The following is a 15,951-nucleotide window of genomic DNA, read 5'->3' as shown; positions in this document are numbered from 1 at the left end:
GCTCAATCCCCAACTACTGTAAACAGACACAACTCCACCAAATCGTATGAAGCATCTGGAGAAGACTGCAACCTCAGGTTTTGATTTCTAAGCAAATCTTTTTAAATCTGTAATCTGCTGACAGGTATTAACATAAACTTCTATCTAAGGATTTAGTAGAAAGACTCACACAGCAACAAGTAATGAGTTGTGATTTTCATCCCAAATAATCCAATTTGTGCAAACAGCAATCATCCCATATGGTATAGACACCACCAACTGCCTCCCACACACGGCAGCCACTTGCACAAAAATACTGAAAATCTAAATATATCAAGTTAGCATTGCAGCTATTAAAACAAGTGGTGTTAGCAAACTCAAAGTACTGTTGCACCACAGCAGAACTCTGCTAGATGGAGACATGAAGAACATGCATTTTGCAGTTGCAAAGAAACTGAGAAACACACATTTAACAAGGTAAAAGATGACCAAGGTATCATGATTTCTATATTAGATACATTATTTGAAGGCAATGTTCAAATTCTAATCATTTTGGGGCAATTTTTTTAGGGTTTTGGTGACAGAAATGACCAAAAAAAATGCTGAAAGAAACTTAGCTCAAATCTTAATTTTCTGTTTAAAGATATTTTTGAATAAAAACTGTTGCCCTTGCCCCAAAAGCCCATTACAGTTTTCCTTTCAAATTTTTCACTGGCACAGGCTGCCCAGAGAGGTGGTGGCATCTCTATCCTTGGAGATACTGAAAAGCTGTGTGGGAATGGTTCTGGACTACCAGCTCTTGGTGGCCCTGCTGGAGCAGTGGTTGGACAGCCAGAGGTCCCTGCCAGCCTCAACCATTCAGTCACTCTCTAAACCTATCAGATGCATCTTCGAAGTGTAGCCAGGAAGGAAAGTATGCTTCAGTATGCACTGCCTGCTCCTTTAATCTATTTTTATCTACACAATAAATTTTGACCACAGCATTGAAAATGCAATGCATTTCTTCTGTGATTGAAATATGCTCATCACAGGTTCTTCTTCACTTTCATATGAACATCTGCTTAGGAGAAAACATTTCTATAATGGAGTGAAACCTCAAAGATTGAGATCAGGTAAAAAGATCTTCCCCAAGATTTTTCTAGTTTTCTACCTTCAGAAGCTCTCATCTATGTTTCTGGTTTTCTCTGATAATTTGTTTTCTTCTGGCAAATAGTTCACAGTGATCTCTTGTCATGTGAACAATATATTCTACTCTAATGTGACCAGAAGCTGACTTCTTTGGTTAATGTGAATATTCAGTATTTTTTTTCAATAAAATAAACCACTTTTGTTTCTGGTTGTGTCAGGGACCTGATTACTGTACTGGGAAATAAATTGAATTAGTCTATGCAACAGCAGAAATTTGGGTAACAGCAGTTGCAAGCCTCATTATAATGCCCTATTTAACCCTGCTAGTGCTGGCTCGTCTCTGAAAACAGGAAAGCTGCTCAGAGCCTCTGACCTTCCAGCTTGTTATGTTACTGCTATGGCTGCTAACAAAATGCAGAAATTCATTATGACTGGTTGTTTTCCTGCACCTGCTCACAAGGAACAAGTCTTAGACTTCTAGCTCATTTAGTACTTGTTTAATCTAACACTGATAATGATCTTTTTTCTGGTCAGATTTCAAGTGATCACCTAAGAACAACAGATGCTCAAACATTAACATTTTTGTTGCATCTTCCATTTCTGAAAACGTGAAAAACTTAAAAACAAGAAAAAAATGGATCTTTTTTTTCTTTTTATTTTAATTCTTTTTTTCCATTAAGTGAGGAAGTGTGGGTAAAAGCCCCTTCATTCTTCAAAAAATGATAAGTAGTACTTAATCCTTCTTACAGTTCAGTCTTTATATTGCCAGGAGTTCTTAAAAACATTCTTGTGGTCAGTCTCTAATTTCTTTCACTTGCTTGTGGATCTCCCTGCAGAAGGAGTTTCACAAGAGGAAAAAAATCTGGCAAGAGTGTTCTGAGAGAAAGGGATACAAAATACCATGTACTGCTGATCACTGAAACTACACTCAGCATGTCATTTAAACTTCAGCTAGAAAATAAACCTTCCAGGCACACTAGGTTATTGTTAGCCAAGTACCCTACAAGACTGTGCTCTGATTTAGGTAAGCTTCAAAGAAATCTCATGTCTCAGATGTGCTTTATGCCATCCCATGTGAGTGTCACAATGGTTTTTAATATTTCTTTAACTACTGCAAGTCATGCTGAAAATGTAATTATACTGCATACTCCTGCTGCACTATCTAGCATGCAATTATTTCTCAGACCTTCCAGAGATCTGGAAATCATTTATCACTGAATATAAGACATGAAGAAATGATGGCAGCTCATGCAGACAGTAACTTAGAAACTTCGCCTTAAAACAGTTCCTCTTTTGTCTAGTTACACTTCTCTTGCATTGTGTTTATGCAATATGAGGAAATTCTATGTGCTTTTTAAAAGTGTATTTTCAGAAATACCTCCAGGATGTTGTGATCTCCAGTGCAACATAAAATACACAGCTTTGAAGGGAATTTATAGGAAATCAGTAGTTATGTCATCTTTTTCATACCAGCAACAAGAAAAATAGAATATATAATAGAGAACTTGTTAGCATCACTTGATATGAACTATTGCTGTCCTATTAAAACTTGATGCTGTACACATTTTAGGTTTGGGCCCATACCTGACATTTCAGAAAACAAAATCTTTATACAGTTAAATACATGAATTTAAAAACAACATTGAGATTCATAGCCACTAAAAATATTTTTAGCTCTCAACACCTTATTTTCTGCTTGAAAAAATCTGCACTTGAATTTGTGAGGTAAAAGTATATGCTGAGAATATCATTATCAAGATATTATCCATTTTATTTGCATTTATACCACAAGTCTTTTGTAAGTGTGCCCTGTACTTGATCTTGTGGTTCATTACTGAGCTCTTCCCAAGGAACAGGAGAGCAGGAATTCATTGCATAATGATGTATTCTGGCAATTATCACTCTTTTTATTCAGAAAAGGGTCTTCAGCTGCCTCAGGAGGACTCTATTCACATAAAATATGTTAAATCCATTTTTACTGTGTTTATCTGAGAAAAGTCCATCTCCATTTGTGTGTTTAATGTCTTCATAAAGACACGAAATTCTTCATGTATTCCTGTCTAAAATATTTAACATATTGTCACCTGTTTCTCTTCTTCCGATGCTCTCTGTTGGAATTTTCGGATTCACTGCCACTGCTGGTGTTACAACGGGACCGTGACCTGGAGAAGAGAAAAGCAACATCTCAGATGAATGTATCTACTAACACCAAAATTATTGCAGTGCTAAATGAAGAAAGAACAACACTGTAGAGACATTACTCAGAAAATCAGAGTTAAAAGACTCTGGAGTGCTTGGCTACACCTGAAAGTCATATTATCTTTTTCTTATTAATTGATTGGGAAGAATTGCTCCAAAAGTAGTGCATCCAGACTGTAGTATCAGGTAAGTGCTGTTTTCATTTCAATAATTTCACTGTTTCATTTATTTTTAAATTTTTTTATTATTTTATTGTTCAGCATTCTTTTTGTAAATGCCACATCAATTTGTTTCTTGAAGGTGTGAAATGTTTCATCTCTAATCTGTATGGCTTTTTTCTTCTTGCAGATTCTGGTACACCCAGCAGAAATTACTCAGAACTCTGTGTTTGCAGGCAAAACAAAATGGTCACAGGTCTATGTATTCTATTCCCTTCAACTGTGTAAGTTCTTAAGTCCTCAGTCTATGGAGTCTGTTCTCCTCTCTATGCTAAATTAGAAAATCATTAGTTCAAATGTCTCTCACTCAAACAGAAATGTGTTAGAAGAACAGGACAGCTAAAGTCTAGAAAATCAGTTCAACCCAGCTTGTCTGAAGGGAATGGCAGCATGGAAGAAACACCAGTAGCACTAGGATTCTGCTGCTCTTTATGGAAAAAAGAAGGCTGCACTCCCTACAGGCAAACTCCTCTCTCCTACCTGAGACCCTTAAATCTGTGACTGCATTTTGGAGAACACAGACCCGATTGCAGGGCTTTGGTCCTCGAATCCAGGACTCTGCCACTCTACCACTGGCTAAAGCTGGCACTCTCATCACAGTCTCGTTTGGACTATTTGCTCATTAGTGTGAGGATGGCTTGGGAATGGTTGGATTTGATGATCTGGAAAAGGTCCTTCCCACCCTGAACATTTCTGTGATTCCAAAGACTGACATGTTTCTCTGTTGTACTGACAGCCCAGCTGATTAATGAGGAAAGCTGGCTGATGTTAACAGGAGCTGGTCTACAAGGATTTAGGCTGTCTGAGTTGGAATCAGTGATGGTTTTGCTTCAATGGAAAACAGAATCTTTCTTCTGAGGTCTCTGCCCACAAAATAGGACCTATAAGGGTCCTGATGATGCTGGTAGAGATATATATTTTCTTATGCCTCCTGGGTTTTCTTTCACTCTTAGTTGACATTTCTAAGAGGGCAGATTTGTTGAACTACACCTCAAACAAGCCAAGGAGACAAAGCAGTTCCTTAGGTGTGAGTAACAGGTAAGGGGAAGCATTTAATGACAATATAGGAAGTTCCTGACTAGCACCTGCTCAGTGCATATTCTAATGGTTTAGGAAGAAGAGCCCAAACAGGATGAGAGAAGATTGTTCCCAGGGAACAGCATGGATGCAGCATGGAGCTGTTCTATCTAGCTGCTCAGGCACACATCATTCTGCTTTCTGGAGGACTAGGACTAAATGACCAGGACACTGTTACAGATGTCACTCAGACACACCTGAGAGCCTCATGAAATTCTCCATAATACCAGTGAATTATAGTTGCCTCCAACAAATTGCTGAGGCTTTAAATCCCTTGGTCCATGGAGTCTGTTCTCCCCTCTCTTCCAAATTAGGAAATCATTAACTCAAATAGCTCCCATTCAAATAGAAATGTCTTAGAATAATAGGACAGCTAAAGTCTAGGAAAATCAGTTCAACCCAGTTTGCCTGAAGGAAATAAATTTGGTAAAATTAAATTTCCCCCAGAGAAGGAGCTTCTCCCTGTTGGAAAAGATACCAAGTTTAATTTTTTTTCCAATTTTATAGCTTTAGTCAGGTTTGTTCACCTTTGCCCTGGGGGAAGGAATTGAAGTTTTTTTCAGGGCATTGTTCCACTAGGCAAGGCCTGATGAACTTAACATCTTAACAGACTGGGAGTAGCACAGAAGAAACACAAAAGATAATGACCATCAACAACCATTAATGACCATCAACTCTAAATATCAACCTTGGCATGGTCAGAGACACCAGGTCTGGGAAAGGAAAGATAGGAATGAGGACCAAATTAGCATTGGAGGAAAACAAATTCACATCCAAAAGAAAACCAAATACTGGGAACTACATAACTTGAAACCAATGAACATTTAACCAATGAATCTCTATGGGTTTTGACTGTATAAAGTTAGTGAAAAGTCTGGTAAAATACATGCATAATGGAATTATTTCCTCTGCACACTGAGGCTATGTGAGGATGAAATTCTTTCTGTTGTTCTGTGGACATCCTGGTCAGAACAACATCCTACCCAGAATAAAGTAATGCCTTGATTCTCTAATACTAAAAATTTTGTTGGAGGGTTTTTTGTTTTTCCCACAGTTTCAGTGACATCATTATCCCCAAACTTCATAATTTAAAGCCAGGTTAGCTGTGCTGCCAGCTAAAAATACATTCTTCAGGGTGAAGCTCAAAGTGGGAAAAAAAATTATGTGTGTTAATACAGAAAATTGTAATCCCAAAGAAAGAAGGAAGATTAAATGATTATGTCAAAAAGAGTCACTCATGCACAATGGAAGAGTGAAGAGCAATAAAAATGCTCTAGAATTGCAGGAGACTTAACACAGCCAAAAGGATACCTTTCCCCAGCCCAGTCTTATCAGATGTTTAATAAATATACCACTAACATCAACATCAATAAGTTGTCTGAGCAACATTTTTCTTTCACACTTCCAGGTCATTAACATGACTCTTCTACATTTTTCGGTATGACAAGAAGTTTCTTCATGTGATTTAAGTAATTTATATCATAAGGTACCAACACAGCCAAAAATCACAGTATGGCAGGCAAACGATAAGATAAAACATCCAAATTGATCAAACTCAAGATGAGTCTTTCTCTAACTTTTCAGGAATGAAAATCTGATTCACCTTTTGGATATTGCTCATTGAATTACCTTGTGTTTCTTGTCAGGAAAGCATTTGTGGGGAGACAGAAGGACTCCTGAGCTGTCAGCTGAGTGGCAGCTGCTCATGCTTGTTTGTCAGAATATTATCTTTCACTGAATATTGACTATCATCTTTTATTAAAACGAATAAAATACCAAAAATGGGTAAGAAAAATGTAGTTTCCTAAATCAGGTGCAAGAATACATGAGATCATCCCTATCTCTAACAATTTTAAGGTATCTTTTGTCCTTTATTCCCCTGTTTTCCTTGTCATGCAATATATTTGATATTTTGCAGATAGAATACATATATACTCTGGCATAAGGAGCCAGAAAGAAGTCATAGTCAATTTTACAAGAGACACAACAAATACTGCCTGGGAGGGGGCTTTGAGGGCTGAGGAAAGCTCACATTCTGGCACAGTCTTTTTCTGGGTAAAATGAGAGGAGAATAGCCAAATTGTGAGGAAGTGGAGAAGGTCTTTTGCAATGTACAATAACAAACATGTGGTAAGAGGTCCCTTGTGAGCCCTGAGGCTTTCCACCTGAGATGCTTAACTAAATCTTTCCAGTTTTATGCGCTGGACATCTATCACAACATTACCACTGGCAGCTTGTAATGTTAACATCCTTCCAAAAAACATTCTGCTATCTCATAGTAAGTACAAAGTGCATGAGCACTTTCTCTGGCTTCCTGTGATTGTCCTGAGATGTTTGTATCTCAGCCAGAGTTCCTTTCCCATGCTGCTGCAGTGATTCAGATGCTGGGAGTGCCTCCTCGCCTTCCCAAGCTCCAGGAGCCTCTGACATGAAAATGCACTCCACTGTCTCCTTATTCCAGCAGTGCAAGCAGGAGCACAGGAGCAAGGAGGAGCACTAAACAGAGTCATGACAAGCAGATGTGGCAAAAATCTGTCAAAAGGTGAGGTTGTTGAAGGTCACAACCAAATTCACACCTGCATTTTATTTGAAATGTAAAAACTAGTCAAGTCTGAAATGGAAGATGAGGGCAGGGAGAAGAAGCTTAAGAAAAAATCGACAAAAAATGTACAAGGCAGCAAGAGGACCATCAGGAGTTACATATGCTTTCACACTTACCTCTGGCAGGACAATTCATCTCAGATGATAGCACACTTGTTTGCAAAACAGATTAAGTAAAAGTGGGTAGGGAGGCTGGAGAAGTAAAAACAAATCTGCAGATACAGAATCCAAAAGCTAGAAGTTCTGGAACTGACTTTCAAGTTGCAGATAAGCCCTTAGGAAATTTTCACAAGCTGCTTCTGACATGGGGTAGTAACAATGTGCTGCAAGACTCTGCTGTGATGAGGCTACGCCACAGAGCATTTAAGCAAAAGATAAGAAATAAAAAATAAAGGTCATAACACAACAAACCTTTTAGACATTTAGGAAGATGAGGGAGAAGAAGGAAAGAAGAGAATGCAGTGAACAAAAATATGACCAGTACCTTCAGTATCATTTCATAGGTGCTATAGATCATATATTTACCTTCTCCTTTGCTTTAAATCTGAATCTTCACCACTGTTTTGATTTTTCCTGTGACATTAAGGAAGTTTTAATGAAGCGTCATAGAGTGACTTATTACAAATACACAGAACTACCCATAAAAATCCCAAAGGGTTTTAGTTTTTTGATGGATTTCTTTTTGCCAGTATGATGTCAGGCAGAGAAAACAGGGCATGTGCTTGTTTTAAACCCTTCAGGACACCTTTACAATAAGCTTTGAAGGCATGATTCCATTCAAGGTCTCATTGCAAACCCTTGACTTGCAAAATTAACCAGAGCATGCTGCTCTTTAGAGTTTCCTACTGTTTCCAACATAGCAGAGTGTGGTGGTTTCCTCTTAACTCCAGTAAAGGGTGCATAAACAGCACAGCTATTGTTATTAACAGTTGGAAAAGGAAAGTGCATGAATAAAACCAAGACTCAGGAAGGCATAATTAAGTTAAAATCTACCTACCATTGTCAGTCTTCACAGTCTCACATATGAGATAAGACTTTAAAAACATTTTGTTCATGTGGTAGCTCAAGAGAAAATTTGCTATTGGCATGACTGTGCACTGACTAGATCAGCCCAATGCAAATCCCAGGTGATAAAAAAATTTCCTGCTGCACAGTGCACAAACACTTTCCTTGATATGAGAGATCTTTGCATTGCACATCTCTACTCTTTTGTTTTTACAAAGCTAAAAGAGCCCTTCTAACAACGAAGCTAGCAATGCACCAGAAAAACTGTGCTGGTTTTGACTGCAGTGGAGTTAGTTTTCTTCACAGTGGCAGGCATGAGGCTGTAGTTTGGGGTTGTGCTGAACACAGGGTTGATAATATAGAAATGCTTTTGTTATTGCCAAGCAGGGACTGCACAGAGCCAAGGCCACACTGGGGAGGAGGCTGGGGGTGTGTGGGAGGCTGGGAGGGGACAGCAGGACAGGTGACCCCAAACTGACCAAAAGAATATTCCAGACCTTGTGGCATCTGGCTCTGTGTATAAAGTGGGGGAAGGAGAAGGAAGGAGGGGATGTTTGGACTGATGGTGTTTGTCCTCTCAAGTCACCCTTAGTGTGATGGGCTGTGCTCTGCTGAAAATGGCTGAACATCTGCTCAGCAATGGGAAGCAGGGGATTCATTCCTTGGTTTGCTTTGCTTGGGTGTGTGGCTTTTGCTCTGTTTCTCAGCTCACAAGGTTTCTATCTCCTACCCTTCTGATTCTCTCCATGCTGGCAGGGGAGTGAGTGAGGGGACTTGGCTGAGGTTAAAACATGACAAAACCCATTCAGGAAACACATTGCTGTTAGCACCTACAAGGGCTCTATCCAACAGAGCAAATAAACATAACTCTGTTGCCTGAGAGTTACACTGATTTATTTGAGGTCACTAAGCATGCACTATGGGTGAGTTTCTTCTCTGCTGTCCCAGACAGTTAATGGCAGATAAAAGGTCTGAAACAGTTCAGAAACCTGACAAGGATAAAAGCTCCACATGAAATTGGATTTCCTCATCAATATAGCTGCATTGTCAGAGACCCCTTTGCCAGCTCTGGCTTTGAAGGCCAAACAGGTACTCATTTCAGAGATGTCAGAAAGAGATGTAACTCTCAGGTGCTGGCTCCTGAGGCAGTTGTAGAAGACTGCAATGAATATGGCACAGTATCTGTGTTTATTTATATCTGGTAACAGATCACACCACCAGGCAGAGTGCCCCAGTGATGAAAACAGCTTCTCAGCAGGACAAATCATCCCAGGTAACACACAGTCTTCTCAATCCTCTATTGCTTCAGAATTGTCCCTGTAATTTTCTTTTTGGACATGTTCAAGGACACACAGCACAGAATCTCCACTCATTCTATTTTACTCCTTTAAGTCATTCCATTCAGTTTGTACCAATTGAAATTTTCACTAGTTGTATTTTTGCTGGCATCCTTTCTAATGCAAAGTGGTTCATATATGGGACTGTTGAAGACAGTTTTATGGCTCATTTGTGTAATCCTTGGGGCAGTTAAAATAAGGAAATGTACTTAAAACACCGCTTTGGAAGCTCAAAGCAAGAAAGCAAATCCATCAGTGCTTTCATTCACCAGGCAAAAAGAGCTCCAGTAACTAAAGGAATCTTGCCATGCCAATAATGCAACTTTTCACTTTTTTAACATCATTTCCCACAATATCACACAAGCAAACAACCTGACCAAAGCTTCCTTTCCAAAAACAGCTGTGGTGCTCTTGCTCGGGTGTTTTTTTTTAAATAGCAGGTAGGTTTTTTTGCTGGTCCCTGGAATATCCCCTTTCCCAGGACCCAGCTGTGCCTCCACAAGCTGAGCACTGAGCATGCAGGACCTCCAGTTTCTACACAGAAAAGCTGGCAGTAGTTAATCCTGAGGCTCTTACCTCCTCCGAACTGGCTGCCCAGACTCATTCTCACTGCCACCAGATGGGTTCCTTCGGCGAGAGTAAGGAAACTTTGGTGATTTATTGCGGTCACTGGCAGAATTATACAGTCCACTAAGGTTAAAAAGGAAGAGCAAAGAGTCAGCTTTAAATTTTCCAGGGCAGTTAGGCCAGCTGAGATTCAGCTCACAAAAATGAACAGATCCATGCACGCACGCACACACATACAGGTCAGCATTCAACTACGTGCGCTTTTCTGGGTGTTAGTGGGTGTTCTATGTAAATGCAGATAGCACTGCTTTCTAGCAATAAATTCTTCACACTGAACCTTGAAATGTAGGAGAGAGACCTCTTAGTGTTGCCAGGTCAACAACTCTAAGATTACAAAGTATAGATTTTAGCTCATTAATACTCTTTTACCATAATAAATTTTCTGTGCTTTAGTATGGCGTTTCCAACCCAGAGCTAGATATTCTTCCTGTTTTCCATGGATGTAAGTATGAACACTTCCCATGTTTTGTCATGACATTTGTTTTCATCACAGAGCTGATGCTTGGGAACATGAAACAATTCTATCTCCATTTCTCTTCTGTTCATCCATACAAATCTCTGCCAATGGTATGGAGGTGTTCCAAGCTCCAGCTTTCTTTCTGCTTTCCTAATAGCCTCTGACCTTCAAATTTAATCCATTCTTCTTCATCTACCTCTGCACACAGCTGATTACAGCACTGCTCTGCAAAGGTGAAAAGTTCCCACAGCTCATCTCAATGAGAATTATTAAGAGCTGTGAAAGCCTCTGTGCAACATCCAGCCTTCTTATGTGCCTAAACCTGCATAGTGCTATAGAAATAATAGTTTTGCAAAAACTCAATCCTACCATTGTTTGCCTTCTGCAAGATCAAACTTCCTGCTGCCCTGAGAGCAATTGAAACACTGGAGACATAAAGTGACAAGATGACACCACTTTTCTAAATATAACCAAAGGAAGGAGTGTAGCAAAAGAATATTTGCTCACTGCTTTGTTCTCGCTCTAGAAACTGCTGCTGTTTACAGAAGGAGTACAAGGGGTAAATCATTAGGGTTCCCAAAATGACACATCAGGTATAGATGTGAATTGTCACAGAAAGGTAGGACCATTCTGGATTACACTTTACGTGCTGTCTGGTCCAGTAGCCTGTTTCCAACAGCAGCTGTTAATAGCCAGCTACAGAAAGCAAAACCCTGAAGGCAGCTCCCCAGTGTTCCCTGAATCCCACACCATTCCCAGACCAGGGGACCTACTGAGCCAGCTGCTGCACCTCTGTCTCCACAAGCCCTTCAGGATTTTTTTTCCATGGCTCATCCAGCTTCCCTCAGTAATTCACCTCCTTGCAAAGGAGGACCACAGGTCTCCCACTCCTGGTGAGTCACTACTGACTGCCTTTTAAACCACTTTCAATAGCTTCACCTGAAGATCCTTAGTTCTTTTACTGGAAAAATAGAGTCCTGGTAGTTTCCTCTTTTCTCAGTATAACTCTTGATTTTCTATACGTCATCCCCTGAAATTCCCTCTTTTACATTCTGAAGGAAGATTCCTTTCTGCGTCTGCCCTTGCTCCTTGTACAGATTTACTGCAGAGCCTTTCACATTTTTGATCACCTTTGCTGCTCATCTCAAAGCCTATGCCTTTTCCTGAGAAACAGGAACATCAGAAGTGTGTCCAAAATGTGATCCACCAATTTATATAATGGCATAATTCTGTCCTCTTGCTTTACTAATATTTGGTAATTGTTTTTCTGATTGCTACACAGCTGATGTTTTCTTTGTTATCCATCATCATTTCATAGCACTTCATATTAACCAGAAATCTAGGGGGGTTTTTTTGTCCTTATGTACCTCTCTTTACACTTTTTGACTCAACAGAATCTACCCATCTGTCACATTAAGAGTCTTTCTGCCACTCTTCACAGACAAATTTCTCACTATCCTAAACAATTTTGTATCATCACCAAACTTTATTACCCCCTTTTCAAATTCTTTGACAAATATTCTAAATATCAGAGGTCTATGAACAGATCTCTGTAAAAAGCCACTGCTGACATTCAATCACTGTCTACCTTGTCTTGCACATACTTTCTTAATTTTAACTGTTTATTTATCCATGAAAGAATCTATCTGCTTACATGCAATACATATATATTGAGAATCGAATAACTCATTAATATATTATATTAATAACCTTCAAACTTCTGCTGTGGTATGATATTTATTATTGCACAATACCTAAGACATCAAGTCTTGCCTTACCTTTGTGGGCCATTTTCCTCCCACGGAGCGCTTGTTTTACTTCTTTGTGTTTCTGGACTGTTTTCATTTTTCATCTTTTTAAAGCTAAATAAGAGTGCAGACAAATACACATGTATATATTAAAAAAAAAAAACTACTCAAAACATTGCACACATTGTACACATAGTACACAGATCACATTTTCTTTTATGCTGACCACTTAAAATTTAATTTTAAAGACATACAGTTATTAGAGAGATTCACCCTGGCATATAGTTACTTATTTGTCATGTGAAAGAGGGAAAAGAGCTCCTATGTTGAAAAGTCACTCCCATAAAGAGCAAACATAAGGAGAAGGAGAAAGAAGAAGGAAAAAAAAAAAAAAAGAAAAGAAAGAGAGAGAAAAATCATCTCTGCAACCTCATAATTGTGGCAGCACTGAGTCAGAAAAACAGGTAATCCTGTCTCCAAATAAACATGAGCAGATACTTAGGCAAGAAGTGTAACAGTAGGGCAAACATACAGCATCATCTCATAGTCTTCCATAATATGCAGTTAAAAGATTATTGAATCAGAGGCTTTACCTCCTTTTTATTTTACAAAGCTCTAAATGAAACTTTTTTTCCACAGGTTTACTTAAATACCTTTAGAACATTTTTTAATTTTTGTCATAATAGTGGCTAGTGGAGAATATTCCAGTATCTGGCTATGACAAACAATTATTTAATGTTATCTCAAAACTTCCGCCTGGTTCAAAACTTCAATCTCTTGTTCCTGACTGTTTCTGTGATTATAAAAAGAAATAAAGAAAAACAAACAGCTATGAACGATGGCTCTCTAAATCAAAAATTCCACCCCTTATTTTTTTTTACACATTTTTAACTATCTAATCCCTTTTCCAAGTGAAAGAACCACAGACTATTTAATCTCTCCCAATACGGGAGTCACCACATACCTCAGGTTATCCTTATCGTATTTCTCTACCATCTTTCCAGGTGTACAGTACATACTTTAAAAACAAAGTCAGGGGTGATGAAAACTATTCAAAGCATGACAGATCACAGGTTCATAGGTTCACAGAGTAGCATATCCTTCTCATACCCTCCCCAGTAAAGCCTTGGGTTTTATTTTTGCCGGAAAGACATTTTTGTGAAAGAGCTGACTTCACTGACTGCTGCAAGGCGAAGTAACAGAACAGTCACCTGGCTTGAGAGTTATGTCAGCATTTGTAACCAGTCTCCCACCATACCTATGGGGATGGGGGGGGAAAGCAGTATGCTCCAATTCTTCCTTTATTCCTATCATTCTCACATGTCATGTTTTACAGCTTCTGACCCATTAACACTCCCAGATAATTGCACTTCAAATGCTGGGAAGTGGCTCTTAGCTGAAGCACACCGCTGTCCAAAAGCTTGGCAGAGCTTTTCCTGCAGCACCATCTCTAGAGCTCTTTTCCTGCAGTGCACCTGAGACAGAACAAGGCAGCCACACTGATTTCCACTAAGGTCATCAAGTACTACTGACAGTGACCCCGTACAGTCATTAATACACCATATAGTTATAAAGTACAACTCAAGCAGGAAAAATAGAAGCTTTACAGTTGCTTACAGAGAGGAGGATATAAGCTGGGAGTTCTTTCCCCAGAGCAGGAGGTGACAGACTCAGCTTTATGAAGGAAACATGGCTACTTAACTCACTAATCCACTTTTAACCTCAGCCTTTGGTTACTACAGGTCACTGAGTTAATCATTTAATTTTCACAGAGTGAACAAAATGCAAAGCTACAGTAAGTCAGCTATAGTAAGGAAAAGAAATTAAATTACACCTTATCAGGTAAATAATTTTCTTAATACTGCACCCATTAATTATTGACTCATGGATGCATGCAATCTATTCCCAGGCTTAAAAATATATGCTTACTACAGACTGAGCAAGTAACCCACATAAATACATTTCTGTCCCACACTGCAGAAAGGAATTGATTAGCACAGCGTATACTACTACCTAGGCTGAACTTAAATGTGAATTCTGTTTTCAAATCTTAAAAGGAGAAAGAAATTGTATCTGGGAGGTGAATTTAATGCATTAAATTCCCAAGTCATTATTTATTTTGAGCAGACACACACTTTACAGACAGAAAGCTAGACCATGGCAGTGCTTCAAGTACCAGCAGTATCTCCAGGAATGCAGTTGCAAAAGGTACTCAGTTCATTCAAAGTATGTGAAAGAGTTAGGATGTGAATGTCAAGTGAGATTCATTGGAGGGTTTTTATGATTTGAGTTTATATCACTTACACAGAAGTGATTGACTATAGATCTCAACAGTGAATTAGGTGTTAAATATGAAAACTCAGCTTGTGAACACTACTGAAAGATGCTCCGCAAGCATCACTAACAATTAATGCAAGAATCACACAGGATGGAGCAAACTTTCAAACCGTAAGTGCTACACAAAATTTTGTGTGCTACCTCTCACATACATGATGCCTGGCAGACCCAAAAGGTGTTTTTCATGTGCAGATAGAGACACAGAGAAAAACAAATCAAATCCTAAATAGAAAACCAATTTCCAACACCTTTTTTTTTTTTTTCTGGAAGTGACTAACATTGTCTAAAACATGACTCAGTAAGAATCTGCCTGTGAACTGCTTTTAATCTGTCAAGGTTAATCTGTCAAGAAACTAAACTCAGTAACCTTGAAGCTGTTGTATTGAGAGCTACTTATTCTGGTTCTTTGTCTAAAACCTGTCCATCCATTTCTTTTTAACAGCTCATTGTTAAAAATTCTGGAGTAAAGGACTCCCATGTCTCCTAAAACAATGAGCTCTGTGCTGTGGAATTATGGTACCTTTTGTTTAATATCTTTCTTTCTCCTAACAAATCACAGAACAACACAATGGTGGGGCCATCAGGGTCCTCTGAATGTCATCTGATCCAGCTGCCTGCTCCAGCAGAGTGACCCAGACTCAGTAGCACAGAACTACTCCCAGACAGCTGTGGTATTATCTCCAAGGAAGGAGATGCCACCACAATTATGGACAACCTTTGCCAGTGCTCAGTCATCTGCACAGGGAAAAATTTTTCCTGACATTCAGAGGGAATCTCCTGTGTTTCAGTGTGTGCCAACCAGGTCCTGTCAATGGGCAACACTGTAAAGAGCCTGGATCCATCCTCTTTGTGCCTTCCTTTCATGTATTTTTTAACCTCTGTGTTCTTTTCTACCTAATAGTTTAGCTTCAGCATGACCAAGTGGCAATCATAAAGTTTTTAAAACACACAGTTAGCATTATTTTCTAAGGGCTGGAATAGTGGATTCAATTTCCCTCAAAATGAGAAAGCAATTTAGCTCAACTTTTCTTTTGGAAGTCAACTGTTCTAAGTGTTAGGTAATAGAGAATACTATCCACCAAGTATTTGCAGTACATCTTTTAGATCCTTTTTCAGAGTTCAGTCCAGACAACTAGTTTGTGAAGCCAACAGCCTCAATGCATAGGTAAGCCCAGTTAAGGGTTACTCAGTCAGGAAAAATACCCAACTGTCAGGATTGCCAAGCATGCAGAGACAGA

At 39.1% G+C, this 15,951-nt stretch overlaps 1 protein-coding gene across 2 annotated transcripts in view; it reads right to left on the bottom strand.

The window, feature by feature from the left end:
* EPB41L4A (erythrocyte membrane protein band 4.1 like 4A) overlaps positions 1-15,951 on the bottom strand; it is a 117,644-nt gene that overhangs the window by 15,093 nt on the left and 86,600 nt on the right. For both annotated transcript variants that reach the window (XM_054287409.1, XM_054287418.1), the window contains exons 14-17: positions 12,407-12,490; positions 10,121-10,234; positions 7,728-7,775; positions 3,192-3,269 (exon numbers count right to left, since the gene is read on the bottom strand). In XM_054287409.1, coding sequence (XP_054143384.1) covers positions 3,192-3,269; positions 7,728-7,775; positions 10,121-10,234; positions 12,407-12,490 — 324 coding nt within the window. The remainder of the gene's footprint in view (positions 1-3,191; positions 3,270-7,727; positions 7,776-10,120; positions 10,235-12,406; positions 12,491-15,951) is intronic.

Source organism: Melozone crissalis, unplaced genomic scaffold (genome assembly GCF_028551555.1).
Source record: "Melozone crissalis strain CALT ecotype California unplaced genomic scaffold, PUWL_Pcris_2 ptg000005l_1, whole genome shotgun sequence".
Taxonomy (NCBI): domain Eukaryota; kingdom Metazoa; phylum Chordata; class Aves; order Passeriformes; family Passerellidae; genus Melozone; species Melozone crissalis.
The sequence above is the reverse complement of the archived record's forward strand: the minus strand, read 5'-3'. Positions and strand labels throughout refer to the sequence as shown.